Below are 18,763 nucleotides of genomic sequence, written 5' to 3'. Positions count from 1 at the left end.
GGAAATTCATATTTGAAGTGCAATGCTTTCGTGTTCTTCTACCTGAAAATATAAGTTATCAAATTGTTGAGCCAGTAAGCAGGTATTTTTAATTCATAAGCCATTCAGGAACATTAATATTTACTTCCCTTTGCATTGAAAGTAATATTTGATATTATATCTACAAGTACTATGGAAACTCTTAAAGTACTTCACAGTCTGTAAGTATTTGAATTTTTGTCAAGATTTCTGGTGTATTAATTACAGCTGAATTAATTTTGCCTGTATTTATAATGGCTTATAGCCAGATTTTTTCCATCAGGCATTAAAGACAGACTTTCGAATTTTTTGCAGTGTAAAGTCAGTTGGCTTTTAAGTTGTCCCTTCAGTAGTATTTCGTGCTCCACAATTTCTTGAGGATTGCTGTTTCCTCAGCAGGATTACTTCAGAAAATTCTTACTGTGGAAATTCTGAAAGGAGTGGAAATACTAAGTAAAGGTGGTGGGAGTCAGCCATAGTAAATCATCAAATAAAAGGCTTCTGCCAGGAAGCAGAAATATGCTCTCCATCTGTGGTAGCTAAAACAAGAAGTATTTAGCTTAAAAAGCAATGCAGGAAATTTAGGTTAGATGTTAAAAAACTTTTTCTAATGCTAAAGGATACTGAAATACTTTTGGCTGGAGAGGTGATACAGGACCTAATTCATTGGAAGACTGTAAGAACTAGATTGATGTATACTGTCAGTAACGGCTTAGGTACAGCTGATTTTGCCCTGGAGTGGAGGGATGTGTTAGGTGACCTCCTGAGGGTCATAAATATGACAGGAAGCTCGGTTGGGAGCATAAGTGTTTAATGTTTCTGTCAAAGAAAAAAAAAGGCAAGGTATTACCTCTTGAGGCATATCTATGGTAGGTTTGAAGATTAGCTGCTCTGTTTTCTTTCTCCTTCGTCTCATGAGTGCATGTCGTTCATATCTTTCTTTTTCTATGCTGTTGTAGTTAAATGCATAGCAGATGAGAAGTTACAATTGCTGTAAAAAGCAGTGTCTTTATGATACATGTTTGCATTCTGCCTTTCCCTAAGTAAATGGTTGATGATGAAAGATTTGTGAAAGGAATCGGAAGACTGCTTATTACCTTGTATTCACTTCTAACAGGTGGAAATTAAGATGGTCTAAGGAGATGTGATTAACAGAAAGAGATAATAGTTGTTTGATTGCGTCTGTGAGCTGCAAGTGCAAAATAGATATTACTGTACGCACTACAGAAATAGTCAGTATAGCATCCTAAATCTCATGAAGTGTTTATTTTTGCCATCAGGTAAAAAAGCTATTGAATGATAGAAAGGAACAAGTGTAAATCTAAATATCATTACAAAAATTACATTGTGTATTTGTTGAACTACGTGTGTAACAGCTTTTTCTTGTTAATATTATGATGTGCTCTTTTGGGGGTGGGGTGGTGTTACAGGTAATACAACCCTTAGTTCAGCAACCCAGTTTACCAGTAGTGAAACAGTCTGTCAAGGAGCGATTAGGTCCAGTACCTGCAAGTAATATTGAACCTGCAGAAGCACAGAGTGCCAATACAGAAGTCGCTCAGGTATGTATGAAAGAAAAAAAATTAGTTACACGTTTTTCTTTCTAGAATAGGTTCTATACTGCCTGAATGTATCCATTACAGTTACTCATTTAGTGCAAGTACACATTTACTACTAATAAATGCATCTAATTTGATAGTGAGTGATATTTTGATATTAAAGTTTTCTTCAATGCAATGATATTTGGTTTTCTTACCCAAGCATAGTGTTAAGTATTTAGTATCATGGCTTTTTACTTAGTTTAAAACCTCTGAAAATATTTCAGTAGTGTTGTGTTAAATTGCAGTTTTCATATTGCAAAATAAAGTTGTTTTCTATCCAATGAACTGAAAGTTACCTGTTTTTAATAATATGTCTGTTAAAAAGCTAAAACCATTAGAGACTGGTGTTCAGCATCTAAAACTATTTTCAGTATTTGTATATCACCCTTAATAAAAGGGAAAATGTATCCACAGTACTAATATGAATGACAGTCTGGCATGTTACTCCCATTGGAAATAGCCTTTAAATTTTTACTATCTTAGAAGTATTTGTTTATGAGCATTGTACCACTGCTTTAATTTTACATCTGAAAAGGAAGACCACCATGCTTCAGAACATTTGTAGTTTAAATTCAGTTGACAACTTTCAGCAACTGATACCTGCAAATAGCAGATTGTAAACCACAAAATCTGAAGTGCATTAAAAAGGCCTGTGTAAATCCTCTGCTGGCCACCATGTCATGGACTTCTTGCAAAAAAAAAAAAGAAAAAAAAAGCAGTAAAATCTTCTATTCCAAATTTGGGGTTATCTTTGTCTTATCCAGTCTACTTATAGATGTATATTATCTTACAGTCAAATATCGAAAATTCATTTCAGCAACTGCTTTAATTATTTTTCTTGTATTTTTGGTAAAAAGTCTGTTGCTTTATTAGTTGAATGCTCTTTTCTGAATTCCTGACATTTGCAATTACATAGGAAACAGTAAACTTCATAAATTACATGTACTATAATTTTGTTTTTGCTTTCTTAGAATGTGACTAAATTATCTGTGAAGGATAGACTGGGTTTTGTGTCAAAGCCAGTTATTCCAACAACTGAAAAGGTAAGAGAATATCTCATATTCTCTTCCTCTCACATTTAATTTCAGTAGAGTTAATTTTATTATAAAACCCTGATATCAATATTAATTTGGTTTCATAACTATGAATAAAGTTATTTATTAAATATTAGTCTTATAAAATACTGTATATCAAACCTCAGCTTAGCAAATGGCTAAATGAGTGTAAGAATTAAAAAGCCATGTTAGGTCAGAAGCTGCTATTCTGTGGGTTTTGTTTTACTATAGTAGGTTTCATTCAGTCATGAAGATAACTAGGTATGTTCCAGGGTCCTTAGTTGTTAGGAGAATACAGAAATAAATTTTAAAAATAAATACATTTTGACACCGCATATGAATCTGTATAAAAACTTTCTATAAAAATGTTTTGGTGCTTTTGTGCCTCTTAAAAGGTAATGCTGTAAACATATTTACCCTTACTTGGTTTTAAAATTTGCAGTAGTTGTGGAAAGATAAAAGTGGTAGTTAATCAGTATAGGCAGGACAAAGGAGACATAAGGTGGGAAAGGTGGTTATGGATTATGTGTTTTCCAGGTGGTTGCAATTTTCAAAACAGAGTTGTTGGTGTGTTTACTTTATCAGCAAAGTTTGTGATATATGTTTAAAGATCTGTTTAGCACTATGGGGGTCAGGCTTTCCCAGTGTTTTTAATATTCATTTGTGAAGACCTTTGGTAGAAAGGCAGCAAGTTTTACCAAGTAACAAGATCCCTTTGCCTTGGTGTATTTATCTATTCTATTGGGAATTGGCTTGATCTGAATGAGGCATCCACTGCATGTCCCATGTCCCCTGTGCCCTCTTACAGTATGGCATTTATAATGCATTTAGTGTAATCTAACAAATACAATTAGCTCCAAAGATGCAGTGCTGTACTTAGCATACAATGGTAATAATATTTAATGTGGAGTTGTAATATAGGAGGATGTCTCTGACTCATTTCAAACTGAGCAGTCCACCAAAATGCATTCATCTTGGCTTCTTGCGTATATTTTGTTCTTGATTAGTTGCATACTTGTTGCCCTAAGTTAGTTGCAGATAAACTACTTCTGAATTTCTGAATAATATACTCTAGACAGCTTGAATAATATTCAATAATTTTAATATCAATGAATAATATTGAATAATATTTCTGAATAATATCCTGTAGACAGTTTGTGAATTTCTGAATAATCTGATAAATTCTGAATTTCTCAAGTACATTTTGCATATGAACTATATACTTACTTTAGGAATAAAGAAGTCTACTTCAATTTGAGTCGAAATTTTTCTTTCTTATTCCACAAGAGTTGAGTTATCCTAAACTACTTTTTTCCCACAAATAGTAAATCCATGCTAAAATGGTTTTCTGCTCTGTCTTATAGTACAGACTGATTTTGAGTAAATTCTGGGCTGTTTACTGGACTGGTTGTGAAGCAGCAGTTTACTTTGGCATTTTTAGTAGGGTTCTGATACTTGGTTTGACCTGTTTTATGAACTTGTGAAGAATTACATTATTTCTTCTCTTGAATAGTAGTAAGAGATGTAGAAGATGTTAATGTGTTCCTTCCTGCTCATGTAGATTAGTTGATGCAGGTAATCTGCTGTGGCATCTTTCCTTAATTATAGGAGATAAGGAAGCATGGTTCACTCTGCCATGAAGACAGTTCAGGAAAAGATATTTTTGTTTTTACCTGGTCTTCTGTTTGTTTGTGATGTAGCCTGTCCTAAAGCTTCTCTGTAATAGGAGCTGTATGACTTGGATATGCGTATGTTAATGTGCTTTCATTAGTTTAAAAGAAATTCCTTCATCTCCGTTCTAATGGCCTGCTTAGAGCATTTTATATCACCTTTCGTAATACCTTATAACATCCTTTGATTTTTATTCTCTCTGCTCTTCGTACTCTGTGGGAAGAAATAGGATAAATAGCACAACAAAGTGAAAACCCTTTATACGAAGCATTCCTGTTGGAAATTCTTGTGATCTCTTGATCTTTTCTGTCCTTCTAATGTTTCCTGGCTGTCTCTTGTGCCTCTTTTTTTTTTTTTTTTTTTTTTTTAATCTTCTGTTGGTGAGCATCATGTCTTATTTTATGGAGTGCATGTTGACCAATAGACTCTGCATGTATCTTTTAATTTCCCACACATATATAAAGTATCTTTAAACTCCTGGAAATTTTGCCAGTTGCATAATTGCTGTGATTTGCCAACAAGCTGGACAAGATCATGCGTACATTATTTCCAGCACTTAGCCATGAATTTGTCAATACTGTTACGGCCTTAATGCCCTTAAAGAACATCCTAAGAAAACAGAATAGTCCAGATCTTCAGGTATTGTGAGGTTTACATAGTATACTCTAGACAGCTTGTAAAGCAGACAACTGTGTTCTCACTAAGTCAGGGAGAAATTTCATACCTCATTACAAATGTAGGAAGGAGAACAGAGACATAGTATTCTCTTCCTTTGCTGTATGATACTGAAGATTTCTCTGTACTTGAGTTACTTGTTGATTGTGCAAGCTCTGCTTTGCATAAACTGAATATGAAAAGGAACTATTTTATCTACTTGGGACCTTAGTCTCTAAAATTGTGTTGAATTTTTGCCCAAAAAATACATGCAGCCATGAAAAATTATACTTTAAGCTCAAAGCCAAAAAATTACAGACTTCAGTTATTCTCAGGAACATCTCAAGTCTTCTGTTTCCTTAATTATGCTCAATTACTTAAAATTTTAGGTATTTGAAACTTGGAAGTACATAGGACATCTCAGTGGAAAGGATTTATAACGGATGCTTATAATCCTTACATATCTGATGTGATGCTGCCTCTTTAAAAACTGTTTAACATTCACAACTCCAAATATAGTTGTTACACTAAATTTTTGATATTCCATATCATCAAAACAGACAAAAGAAAAGATGCTTATGTATTTTTAAGCACTCGTGTTTTTTAAAAAAAGAAACTGAAAATCACTGGCAAAAGAATAAAATGATTTCCTCCTATAGGTTTTATCCACTTCTACTGGCTTGACAAAAACTGTGTACAACCCTGCTGCTTTGAAGGCAGCACAGAAATCTTTGCCTGTTGTTTCCACTTCCGTGCTAGACTCTAATGAAGCACAGAAGAAAAAACAGGTAAATTAAATATACTTCTTTATAAAATGGACTAAGATTGGGAACTCATGACCACTAGAGATAGTACACTATGTATATTCATCTCAAGAGCATAGATGAAACTAGTTAAAGATTACATTCACTATGACGGTTTCTTTTCAAAGGACAAGAAAATTCAGCATGGTTTTCCTAGGCTTTTTCAGTGTATGTTCAGACAGTGCAAGCAGGTTTAAAACTCTCAAGTTCAAAATGTGAAATGCTTTTTCCTGCAAGCAGGATTTCTGTGTTTAGGCATGAACTGTCTATTGAGTGAGAAGGGACGTATAGTATAGTCACGATTCTTCTCTCTTAAGCCCTTCTGGAACTGGCCTTTAACATCAAACTGGCCTTTATTCTCAGTGTATTTTGTACTTGTGACCAAAATTTTCTTCTCATGAGAAAACTAAAAACTGTGTGACCCTGCATTTTGTTATATCCAAACTATAAGTCTACTGCATCCTTTTTACTTTTTGTGTAGTACTAGGTTTTTTCTTTTTCTTAGAGGGGAAATGCAACAAAAATGCATTTGGCCTTGAATAGCTTGCTCACTTGTAATTTAGCTTGCTTAGAATTTTCAGAAAAGGCCAGTAAGCCTCCTTTTTTCAGATTTATTCTTCTAATTTAGAAAAACTAAATACAGGATGTTTATCTTGCTGGTTTCAAACTACAAAGTAAGAGTTCAGTAGTAAGTTGGATTCAAACAGACATACTGAAATCAGTATAACTGTTAAGACTATTAGTAAACTTATGTAACTAATGTCTAATATAATTTGAAATAGCAGTTTATAACTGCATGTCCATTATGGTATTGGTTCAGACTTTAGAGAAATTACTTCTAATTTGGGGATTTCATTTAATAATTGCCCCCTCAAACATGTTTTTCAGAAATAGAAGCTTTACCTTTCAAGTTTAGATGCTAAATGCCTGTGAAATGGCAAAAACCTTGTAATAAAATTATTGACTCTTAACAGCTGTAGGGTTTTGGTGATTTGTTTTTTGCTTTTGGGGGTTTTGAGAGAAGACACTGGAGACATGCTAAGTGACTGGCTCTTTTTTCATATGCTCTTCTGCTCCTTTCTTTCTTCAGAGATTTCTGTTACAGTATAATAGTACTTGTGGAAAAACATGATTTTGTGGGACTCCCTCCCATCTTTCCTCATGTCTCCCTAGTTTTTCTTGGCATTCATCCCCTTGTCTTACCTTCCTTTTCCCTTCAGAAAAAAGGTTGCACACGGGATTGCAAAACTAACATTTCATGCAGCAGAATCTGTCAATATTTGGGAAGACATGCAGAACCTTTACTATTTCCTTTTTATGGGTGTTGTGCATTTACGCTCTTTGTATAAAATAATCTACTTCCAGTCTGATCCCAGTTGATAAGCTAGAGGTGCAAAATCATCTTCTTCCTCTCCTCTTTTGTCCCATTAAATATGTTGATATCAAAGCTCTTAATTGTTTTCTGCAAGTATCCTTCTAAGACCTGTATGTTCTATATCTGAGAGGAAGAAGCAGTTGCTTTCTCAAGCAGCATTAATGAGCACAGCAGCTGTGGCATTTCCTCTTGCTTCTCCTTTTGAGTGAAATATATTACAAATTTGTCAGTTTAAATTAATTTTGATTTGCCCATTGCAATGTCAAGTTTCTGTTTTTAGCAGGTTGGGTGGTAGTACTTGTCACTTCCAAGTTACAGCAGTCAGATGCAAAAGAGATGGTTTTCATTAGGTAACGCATTAATTTAAAAAAACAGGATGTATTTTCTTTTTGCTTGGAGCTGTACTGGAGAATGTGTTTTAATTGATGGACTTGATTTGCAGTTTCTTTCAAGATACTGACATTACACATTTAAACTCTTGTATGTTGTACCTCTTGCACTAGTGTATTATATTGCCTTTCAGCTTTCATTGGACTTGTGTGTTTGCTTTGTATGTAAGTAATAATGAAGTCTTCCTGGCACAGATCAGACTAAGAACGATATGAGACCTTTTGCTCATTTGGTGATACATTGTTTTCAAAACATGTTGGAAATTACTGCTGTAGAGTTGTCAGGTGTATTATTCTTCTGGTATTATTTTTCAAAGTCCAGAAACTTTCTATAATTTTTTTTATGCTTCTAGGATGCATTACGACTTCAACAAGATGTGAGAAAAAAGAAGCAAGAAATTTTAGAAAAGCACATTGAAACACAGAAGGTAAAATGTTAGCATTAAAGAAAGTGAACAATTCAGTTGTAAAATCTCAGTTCACTAGAAAGTATTTCAGAATTTGTAAGCTTGAGCTGTAAAACTGGCCTATAAAATAAGCACTCTCTTAGAGTGGTATTACCACATGATTTTAAGTTTTAACATAATTTGTCTTGTTAGTTCAAATTGCCTGATTTGGGTGCAACATGCATATGTTCTGAGAGAAATGAAAGCCTGAGTGTTTGAGTTGACAAGAGCAGGTGTAGAAAAGTGTGCATGACTGGACTTTGCTTAGGAGCAGAAATTTAGAAATTGAATTTATGTAAGTCTGTTGAGCATATCTGGCCAAGTAGATACCAGATGTTCATTAGCAAATAATCAGAGATTCAGATAATTTTTAACTTGGTGTAAGCTGTTAAAAGCCCTATATATTGAGTTTGACGATCACAACAAAAGTAATGCAATACTGAGTACTGGAAAACAGATCTGTAGTAGCAGTTGCTAAGTAAAAGCCATTTTGTTTTATCTTTTTAAATTGAACAGATGCTGATTTCAAAGCTGGAGAAGAATAAAACCATGAAGTCAGAAGACAAAGCAGAAATCATGAAAACACTGGAAATTTTGACTAATAGCATTACCAAGTTAAAGGATGAATTAAAAGGTGTATCACCAGGTGGAGGGACTCCTTTAAAAAGCATGAAAACGAAGACTCAGGTACTCAAGTTTTGGTCAGGCTTTTAATAAGATAAGTTCACATGCTTATGTCAGCAGAATTAAAAACAGGCAGCCAGCTAAGCAGTATTTAAAACCATACGGGTTTAATTTTGAAGTCATCTTTGAAGGGAGGTTGGTTTTACCTTGTTTTTAAACTAACGTAGTTAATTTCAAAACTATGCCATTGTCTAAAATGTTTACCCATTGTTACGCAGGTATTGCATCATCTGGAAAATCAAAACCCGAAACATAAATCTTACTTCTTTTTGCCTTACTGAATCTTTTGTGTTTCATCTGTTGCTTTTTACATTTTTTCATAGAACTAATGAAAGTAGAATTTCTTATGCAAAAGGGTTATCATTATGCAACACAGATACCTTCTGATGAGGTTTAATACACAAAACAAACTGCTTCATGAAACTAGTTGACTGCTGTACTGGTACATAATGTCACAGGGCTTTTCATGTCACTGGAATGTTTCAGTATATTAAGCTTTTTAGATCGAAGGTTGCACTGTTCAGTATTCCTTTATTTAGCTACCCATGTTTGGGTTGTACCTGTAAGAGGAGTTTCTCCCCTGTACTATCATTTGTGTTAGTATATGCCTCTAACCAATTTCCCAGCTGCTTTAAGATGCAATTGTATTAATTTGTTCCTAAGCAGGTCACAAGGTGATTAAGAATTAAGAAATAATGTTTTAAGAAATCAATTAATGTTCTGTAAATATCTCACAAGCTTTTCTTGATTTATCAAGTGAGGAAGTTCATGCTAATAAAAGAGCAGATTTTTATATAGTATATTTTTCAGTAAAGAAAAAAGTCTTTTCTTGCTGTTTTCATTTCTTCACACAGTATCACAGTATGCTGGAGATTGGAAGGGACCTCAAAAGATCATCTAGTCCAATCCCCCTGCCAGAGCAGGAACACCTAGATAACGTTACACAGGAATGTGTCCAGGCGGGCTTTGAATGTCTCCAGGGAAGGAGACTCCACAACCTCCCTGGGCAGCCTGTTCCAGTGTTCCGTCACCCTCACTGAGAAGAAGTTCCTTCTCAAGTTTAAGTGGAACCTCTTGTGTTCCAGTTTGCACCCATTACCCCTTGTCCTATCATTGTTTGCCACTGAGTAGAGCCTGGCTCCATCCTCGTGACACTCCCCCTTTATATATTTATAGACACTTATAAGGTCACCCCTCAGTCTCCTCTTCTCTAAACTATAAAGACCCAGCTCCCTCAGTCTTTCCTCATAAGGGAGATGCTCCACTCCCTTAATCATCTTAGTTGCCCTGCGCTGCACTCTCTCCAGCAGCTCCCTGTCCTTCTTGAACTGAGGGGCCCAGAACTGGACACAATATTCCAGATGGGGTCTCACCAGGGCAGAGTAGAGGGGAAGGAGGACCTCTCTCGACCTACTAACCACCGCCCTTCTAATACATCCCAGGATGCCATTGGCCTTCTTAGCCACAAGAGCACAGTGTTGGCTCATGGTCATCCTGTCGTCCACTAGGACCCCCAGGTCCCTCTCCCCTACACTGCTCTCTAGCAGGTCGTTCCCCAACCTATACTGGAACCTGGGGTTGTTCCTGCCCAGATGCAGGACTCTACACTTTCCCTTGTTATATTTCATCCCGTTATTCCTGCCCAACTCTCCAGCCTGTCCAGGTCTCGCTGGATGGCAGCACAGCCTTCTGGCGTGTCAGCCACTCCTCCCAGCTTAGTGTCATCAGCAAACTTGCTGATAGTACACTCAATTCCCTCATCTAAATCATTGATGAATATATTAAATAATACCGGTCCCAGTACTGACCCTTGAGGCACTCCACTAGTTACAGGCCTCCAACTAGACTCAGCCCCATAAACTACAACTCTCTGGCTTCTCTCCTTCAGCCAGTTCGCAGTCCACCTCACTACCTGATCATCCAGTCCACACTTCCTCAATTTAGCCGTGAGGATGCTGTGGGAGACTGTGTCAAAGGCTTTGCTGAAGTCAAGGTAGACCACATCCACCGCTCTGCCATCATCCATCCACCGTGTTATTTCCTCATAAAAGGCTAAGAGATTGGTCAAACATGATTTCCCCCTGGTGAAGCCATGTTGACTGCCCCTCATAACCCTCTTATCCTTGACATGCTTTAAGATGGCACCAAGGACAAGGTGTTCCATCACTTTCCCAGGGATGGAGGTGAGGCTGACCGGTCTATAGTTACCCGGGTCCTCCTTCTTGCCCTTTTTGAAGACCGGAGTGACATTTGCCTTCCTCCAGTCCTCAGGCACCTCTCCCGTTTCCCAGGACTTGGTAAAGATGATGGCGAGTGGTCTAGCAATGACTTCCGCCAGTTCCCTCAGCACCCGCGGGTGCATCCCATCTGGACCCATGGATTTATGGACGTCCAGATTGCTCAACTGATCTCTAACCCATTCCTCATCGACTAAGGCAAGTCGCTCGGTCGACCTGACTTCATCTAAGGTCTCAGGGGTATAGGGCTCTTCAGGACTGCCTGCAGCAGAGTAGACAGAGACAAAGAAGGCATTCAGTAACTCTGCCATCTCTGCATCTTCTGTCACCAGGGCACCCATCCCGTTCATCAGTGGGCCTACATTGCCTCTGGTGTTAGTTTTGTCTGACATGTACTTGAAAAAGCTCTTTTTGCTGTCCTTGACCCTTCTTGCCAGGTTTAATTCTAAGGAAGCCTTAGTCCTCCTAGCTGCCTTCCTACATCCCCTAGCAGCAGCCTTATATTCCTCCCAAGTGGCCAGCCCCTCCTTCCATGACCTGTAAACTCTCCTCTTCCACTTGAGCATACCCAGCAATTCCCTATTTAGCCACACAGGTCTCTTGGCCCTCTTCCTTGACTTCCTACGTGTCGGGATGCTCCTATCTTGAGCACGGAAAAAGCAGTCCTTGAATGTCAACCAACTATCTTGGGCCCCTTTTCCTTCAAGCAGCCTTGCCCATGGGATTTCCCCTAGCAATTGCTTGAAAAGGCCAAAGTTTGCCCTGCTAAAGTCCAGGGTTGCAATTCTACTTGGTATTCTACTAGTCCTACCACACAGGATCCTGAACTTCACCATCTCGTGGTCGCTGCAACCAAGGCAGCCCTCTACCCTTACTGCTTCAACCAGACCCTCTTAAGTCTTCAGAATGCTCAATCTCCTAATGTTTGTGATTCTGTTTTAAACATCTGTTGCAACATTACAACCCAGATTTAATTTAAATGGATTATTAAGTCTCAGTTTGAAGCAGCATTTCTCCTGCTTTATTTTACATAGAAATATAGGCATAAAAGCGCAGTGTAAATTAGTGATGTACAGTTTTTAAAAGAAATATGGAAAAAGTGTACTGAAATGACATATATGTACTCACAGTAACTTCTTACATCGTTATCTAGTAAAAGTTGAAGCAGCGTATTTTTATCCTGAAGATGGGCATAGATTATTATTTCTGGAAGTCAGTTTATACCTCTTAAAACAATTTCTGTTTCCGTGGAATATTCTACTGTGCTTGGGGCGGGGGGACGACGACACTAAGGGTAATAATCCCAAAATTCGGGCCCTGCCATAGTAAGATTAAACTCTCCTTTTTTTTGGAGATGAGGGAGTAATTTTTATTTTGTTTTTGAGAGTAGATGTTCTCTGGTGAGAGAACTTTTTTGAGAAGTGTGGAGGAAATCACCTGTCTGAATTTGAACTGTAAGTCTTAGAAATTGTCAGAATTTTTAAAGTTGCATTTTATTGTTAAAGCCTCATGGTTTTGAGGATACTCCTCTACTGGAGGTGTACAGTGCTTCATAAATTTGAACAGGAGAAAATAGTTTATCAGTTTTGTCACATGCAAGGAAATGAATCCAGATCCATAGAAATGAAGAAGGAAGTTGAAAACTAGATCAGAAAACTTCAATGCAGCATTTTAATCCATAACAGTTATTTTACCCAGAGAGTGTTCCAGTAAATTTTTGAAATGGACAAGGAAATGGTCTAATAACACCAAATTGCTAAAAATGGTTGAGATTAGAAAGGGTCTCTGGGGATTGTCTCATTCCATCACCAGTTTCCACTGAGAAGAGCCTGGATTCATTCATACTGAGTCTTTATTCATCCATATGGAGTATTTATACATGTAGATAAGATCCCCCATGCCACCTTCTTGGAGTTAATCCCAGTTCTGTCACCCTCTGCTCATACAGTAGATGCTTCAGTCCCTTAATCATCTTTGTGGCCTTTTGCTGGTCTCCCTCCAGTACTTCTGTCTTGTGTTGGGGAGCCTGGAACTGAACGCACCACTCATGTGGCTTCACTGCTGCAGAGTAGAGGAGAAGGATCACTTCCCTTGACCTGCTGGTGGTGCTCTTCTCCAGGACGCTGCTGAAAATATTGCTGGCTAATGTTGAACTTCTTTCCTGCTACCAAGACCCCTCAGGTCTTCTTCATCTGGGCAGCCCCCATCCTATACTGATGGCTGGGGTTTTTCCTCCTCAGGTGCAGAACATGGCATTTTCCTTTGTTGACATGCAGGAGGTTCCTCCTGCCCCAGGTGGGTCACCTTATCATAGAAGGAAATCAGGTTGTTCAGGCAGGACCTGACCTTCATGAACCCATGCTGACTTGGCCTGATCCCTCTATGAGTTTTAGCTGCTTGCTGGTCATTACTAAATTTCAGAAGTCCTTGTTTTGCCATGTCATTGGTGTGTTGCAGCACAGTGAGATGTGCGAGAAACACTGTTTCCAATTGTGAGAGCTTTGAAAACTATTCTATAAGGAGGTAGTGGATTGATTTGTTTTTTTTTTTAATGTGGTTGCTGCAGATAATCACAGAATGGGGCTAAAAGTGGTCAGGTTGAATAATTTGTCAGTTGAACAATCCAGCTTTTTTTTCTTTTAAAGCATTCGGGGGGGGCGGGGGGGGGGATGGGGTGATGATACTTGGTTTCCAACTATCGCAGTGTGAAACCTTCATCTCTTGAAAACCAGCCTTTGAATGCATTACAAGCTGTGATTTTGAATTAGTGGGTATAAATGTAAAACTGTTTCACAATAATCTATAATTTCATCCTTCATTTGCGATGTCACTGGAACATTTGGCTGCTGTAGAAAGTTTTCTCTTTGGAACAGAACTTGAAATAAAATATTCATGGTTACATAAAGCCCTTTGCTGCACCTGTACCAGAACCTGCACCTCAGTGGTTGCAATGAACATGTCTAAATTTGGATTCAGAGACACCTTTCAGTTTCTAAGACTTTTTCAGTATGTTTTTGAACTTTCTAATAATTTTTTTTTAAGGTACTATGTGCTGGAAGGTAACTGAGTGCATCAGAGACCAGCCTTTTATTAACAGAGGTCTTGTTACTGGGTTGTTTTGTTGTTTTTTTTCTACTGTGATCTGAACAGAACTACCATTTGTGCTTTTGCATTATGGAACTTTGGTAAATGTTTATTCTCCAGTCTGATTATAGATTTCATATTCGTAATTGTACTGCTTTTTTCTTTTTTGTAGAATGTCTTTCTATCTCATCGCTACCATGTAATTTTGCATTTTTTCCATGTCATTTATCTCTAGTTTAGAAAAAATTACATTGGCTTTGGCTTTGTGTGGTAGTCTAAAAGGTTTGACATCACCAAGCTCAGAAACATACTACTACACATTGAAGTTTTATCTTGCCAAGAAGGCTCCTAAACTTGTGCTTTGTTTGTTTTTGAAGGTGGAAACCTAACGTAGTAAGCAGTATATCTGCAAAGGTAGAGCTGTGATGTGAACTGATAAGTCACAACTTGTTTACGTTTAAACCTTACGGAAGCTACAACATCTAGTTTTCAAATTCCCTTTCCTTATGGTGTCTAGGAATCTGTTTTTCAGATAGAGGTGCTGTGGCAAACTGGTACCTTACTTGGAGGCCAGCACTGGCCAACCTTTAAGTCGCTGTGTATTTTTGAAACGGCCTTCTCATAGGGGCATAGCAGTAGGTTCTTGGGTCTTAATGGAATGTTATTTCCTCGGTAGAGAATGTGAACTGTGGAACTAACAATTTACTGTAACAATTTCTTAGATGCAGAAAGAGTTGCTAGATACAGAACTGGATTTATACAAGAAGATGCAAGCTGGGGAGGAAGTTACTGAATTAAGACGAAAATATACAGAGCTGCAGCTGGAAGTATGTTTGTCTCTTCTTTTGTAGCAATTGACTTCTTAATATATTTTCATATATGTTTATTAACTCATCTATTGTATCATAAACTATTTTTTTGTGCAATATTGTATATAGATGGTGGCAATTAGCAGTTATGTTTTAAAAAAATAGCTTGTAATTCCACTGAGGGTAGAGAAATAATATTGTCTTCAAGCTTGATGGCTAATCTAGTTAAGTTCTGTAACTTATTACATGACATGATATTCCACAGATTTGTGGTAGAAATACTTCCTTGCGAGCTTGGAGTGTTTTTGAATTGTTTTCTGTAGGTGGTGTTACGTTTGATATAGAGGAGTTAAAAAACACTGTTTGATCTTTTATTCTTAAATGTTAGCATCCACTTAAGATTAACTGAAAAATTGAAGTGCCAAAAGTAATAATATTGCAGCATTAGTTTCAGGAGAAGGAGGCTATACCAAAAGCAAAAACAACATTTCAGGAAGTGTTCAATATTTAGAAACATACTTTTTAAAAAATTGCAAAGGCTGTGCAAGATACTTCATGTGTCTTATTTTGAGAAATTCTGAATGTTGTGGGTGTTGCTCTTTGTGCAGTGTCTTCCTTATCTGTGTAATATCTACTTAATTGCATGATAATCTTATCTCTTTTTATTGTTAAGCAGGCTGCTGTGTTGCTTAAATCCCTCTTGTCTGAATGAAGTTTGATCATGTTTTATGTATAGCTACATATGAACACAGTGCACATACCTATGGCTAAGTTGCATTAAGATCTTACTTTAAAATGAAGGTGTAATGCAGCTTTGGTAATTCAAAATAGGGTTGTAAATAAGCCGAACCAGTTCAGTGGAGATGACAAAAAAGCTCATATTAATAACACATATTCTGATGGTGAATAATATTTCAAAAGTGTCTTGAAAGCTTATTTATAAAATGTATATTTTAGAAAATGCTAGTAAAAGGTATATTCTGAAACCTTCAGCAAATAGTGATCAAAGTAGATAGAGAAAACCAGGGTTAGAGAACAGCACAAGATGTATCCTTTCTATAATTTACAGGAGGGATATGGGGTTTTTCCCCATGATATTTGTTTAATTATTCAGTATTCCTACAAATTCTTTAGAAAAATTTTATTCACACATTCTCTTTGTGACTTTAACTACCACAATAATTGTGTTTCTTCTGTGCCTTGTAGCCTGCTGTTCTGTTCTGTTCCAGGTGACCCTGCTTTTGCTGTGAGAAAACCCAAACAGTATACAGCTTGATTGTTGAGTTAGCATAATGTTTAACTGTCTGGATTATTTATTTAACCATTTAAAAATGTTAAAAAACACCAGAACCTGCACGTTTTACTTCACTCACACACACACACACAGAGTGAATTACAGCACTACATACTACTGTAAAATTATCAGAATAATTTCAGGAATAAAGCCATAACAAATTTGAACTTCTTATGAGTAATACCACTGGCATGCATTAAAGTACTGTTATCAGTACTTGAATTGTAAACACAGTAGGATATGTTAAAAACATTGTTACAGTGATTTTATTTAACATTTTATTCCTGTAGCAGATCTAGTTTTGCTGAAAATATTTTTTTCTTGTTATAAGTGATGAAATTAAATCCTTGAAAGTGTTTTTTTTAAACTTACAATCACTTTTGCAAATTATTTTTCAAATGGCTGTCAGATATTGTCATAGGCCTTTTGACTTTTCTTGGAGAGTGCATGCCAGTTCTTTAGAAGGGATACAGGTGGGAGTGGAAATTAGTAAGTATGTAGAGCCAAGTTTTTTTCTTCGGAGGCACTTGTTAGAGCTCTGTTTCCTACCTCGCAGTTGTGTGGCCAAAAGCTATTACACTGCATTAAATTCTGGTAAGAAAAAAAGTCCTGGATGGTTGTTCAAAGACAGTTAAGAGTCGAAGTTAAAGAAACAAATTAAGGAGTTAGTCACTAAATCAAAGAAATTTGCTAATGAAATTGCAAGTATTGTACAGCGGTTCCTTTCTTCTGTGAGGAGTTAGCTTCACAGATAAGGGCTTTTTTGATACCTGTTTTTTAATACCTGGTTCTTTTTCCCTTTTTCCATTCTATTTTTGATCTGTTTAATTATTAACAGTCTTGGCTTTTCAATGTTATTAACATGTTCACCTTTTGTTATTTTAAGACCTGTAAGCTGCTCTTTTTAAGTCTTGTTTGGAGATGTTTGTAGGAAACATAAGAGTATGTGTTTGTAATTTTGTCTAAATATTTAGATTATGAATTTTAATACATCGATATGTTATGTATAAACATCTTAGGCTGCCAAACGAGGGATTCTTTCTTCAGTTCGTGGTAGAGGGGTTCATGCAAGAGGTCGGGGTGCATCACGTAGCAGAGGTAGAGGAATACGAGGCCGGGGTAGAGGCAGAGGAGTTCCTGTGCATGCAGTTGTGGATCATCGACCTAGGGCATTAGAAATCTCTGCATTCACAGAAAGTGATAGAGAAGATCTTCTTCCTCATTTTGCGGTATGTGGCAACTTCACTTTTTCTGTTCTTTGATGACATTCTTCTACTGAAGGATTTGTTTTCTCTTGATTCAGTTAATCTGGGAATATTATTTAGGTATGAATCTTTAGCATGATATACCTGTTCATGGAAAAAAGATGCATCTGAAAAAGGTGAAACAAATTACACCATTGATTCAGCTAGCTGTAACTGCAACTGCATAGCATTTACGAGACTTGTTATTTTTCTTACAAGGAAAGCAAATTTGGAATACAAAGTAATGACTTTAAATATTTATTTATTCAGAATATATGTAAAATTGTTATAATTTTTTAGGTATATGAAATAGCAGGAGTAATGGTGAGAAAAAAGACTGATTCTGTGCCAAACTTTAAATTTGTGAAGCCTGTTTATCTTCATTGAAGTACATTAACAAGTGTTTAATGAAGATTTTCACTGAAAATTTTTGGTAAATTTTATTTGCAAAAATAGTAAAGTGAGAAATCAACATACATTTCTAAACCCTCTCCATTAAAAAAGGCTATAATAAAAGGAAACTTGTTTATTTTGTGGAATAAATGCAAAGAATATCTAGTGAATTAAGTTGGGTGAATCTTTGTATTCCACTCTGCCCCCCCCTCCCATTGGATTTTGGTTATGAGTACTGAAAGTACTAAAGTACTTTCTGTAGAGATGCATTTTCTGTTTCTATTATGATAACTACAGCTCTGCATATATCTACAGATATATTTGGTATTGCAGCTTACAGAGGTGGCACGTTAAAGGTAGCAATACTAGAGAGGCCATTACAGGAATAGATGGGTCAGGTTCTTAAGCTGCTGAAATCAATTTAAGTTTTGAAAGTTTTTCTACAGTCCCTGTGTCTAATAAATATTATTTGTGGAAGAGTTTCAGAACAGATTAATGGAATTCAAGATACCTTCTTTCTGATCAAGAGAGAAGTATTGAAGCAGAACAACCTCTTTTTCTGTCAGAATTTTACTTCATACCTGTATCTTTACAATATGGAAGTCCAGAGACTACAGCACTTAAATGTTTTAGAAATAGGAGTAAAAGTAATGGTATTCTTCACAAACACAAGTACTCTAATTGACATTAAAGCTATGAAAGGCACTCTTCTAAATTTATGTGATTTTTTTTTTTTTTTTTTTGAAGGCATTTGATTTAGGACAGCATTGTTAGAGGTGGAGAACTATTTCACTAAGCTTTTTTTTTACATTTCTTTATTAAAAGCAATATGGTGACATTGAAGATTGCCAGATAGATGACTCTTCTCTTCATGCAGTGATTACCTTTAAAACAAGAGCAGAAGCTGAAGCTGTGAGTAAAGTCGTTGTTGAAAATACTCTGCAATATTCCCCTACTTTCTAGTTACATTATACTTCTGTATTTGATTAAATGTAATACTGCTAAT

The 18,763-nt window shown here is 36.5% G+C and overlaps 1 protein-coding gene across 5 annotated transcripts in view; it reads left to right on the top strand.

Annotated features, from left to right (window-relative positions):
- Positions 1-18,763, top strand: part of RBM26 (RNA binding motif protein 26) — a 54,226-nt gene that overhangs the window by 28,557 nt on the left and 6,906 nt on the right. For 4 of the 5 annotated variants that reach the window (XM_062636936.1, XM_062636934.1, XM_062636937.1 and 1 more), the window contains exons 13-20: positions 1,449-1,580; positions 2,591-2,662; positions 5,659-5,787; positions 7,920-7,994; positions 8,529-8,699; positions 14,740-14,844; positions 17,140-17,349; positions 18,583-18,669. In XM_062636936.1, coding sequence (XP_062492920.1) covers positions 1,449-1,580; positions 2,591-2,662; positions 5,659-5,787; positions 7,920-7,994; positions 8,529-8,699; positions 14,740-14,844; positions 17,140-17,349; positions 18,583-18,669 — 981 coding nt within the window. The remainder of the gene's footprint in view (positions 1-1,448; positions 1,581-2,590; positions 2,663-5,658; positions 5,788-7,919; positions 7,995-8,528; positions 8,700-14,739; positions 14,845-17,139; positions 17,350-18,582; positions 18,670-18,763) is intronic. The other variant, XM_062636938.1, reaches the window with a different exon arrangement.

The sequence above is a fragment of the Pezoporus occidentalis genome, unplaced genomic scaffold (genome assembly GCF_034315485.1).
Source record: "Pezoporus occidentalis ecotype Australia unplaced genomic scaffold, CSIRO_AGI_Poc_V1 ctg5, whole genome shotgun sequence".
Classification (NCBI taxonomy): Eukaryota; Metazoa; Chordata; class Aves; order Psittaciformes; family Psittacidae; genus Pezoporus; species Pezoporus occidentalis.
This window is presented reverse-complemented; position numbering and strand designations above follow the sequence as displayed.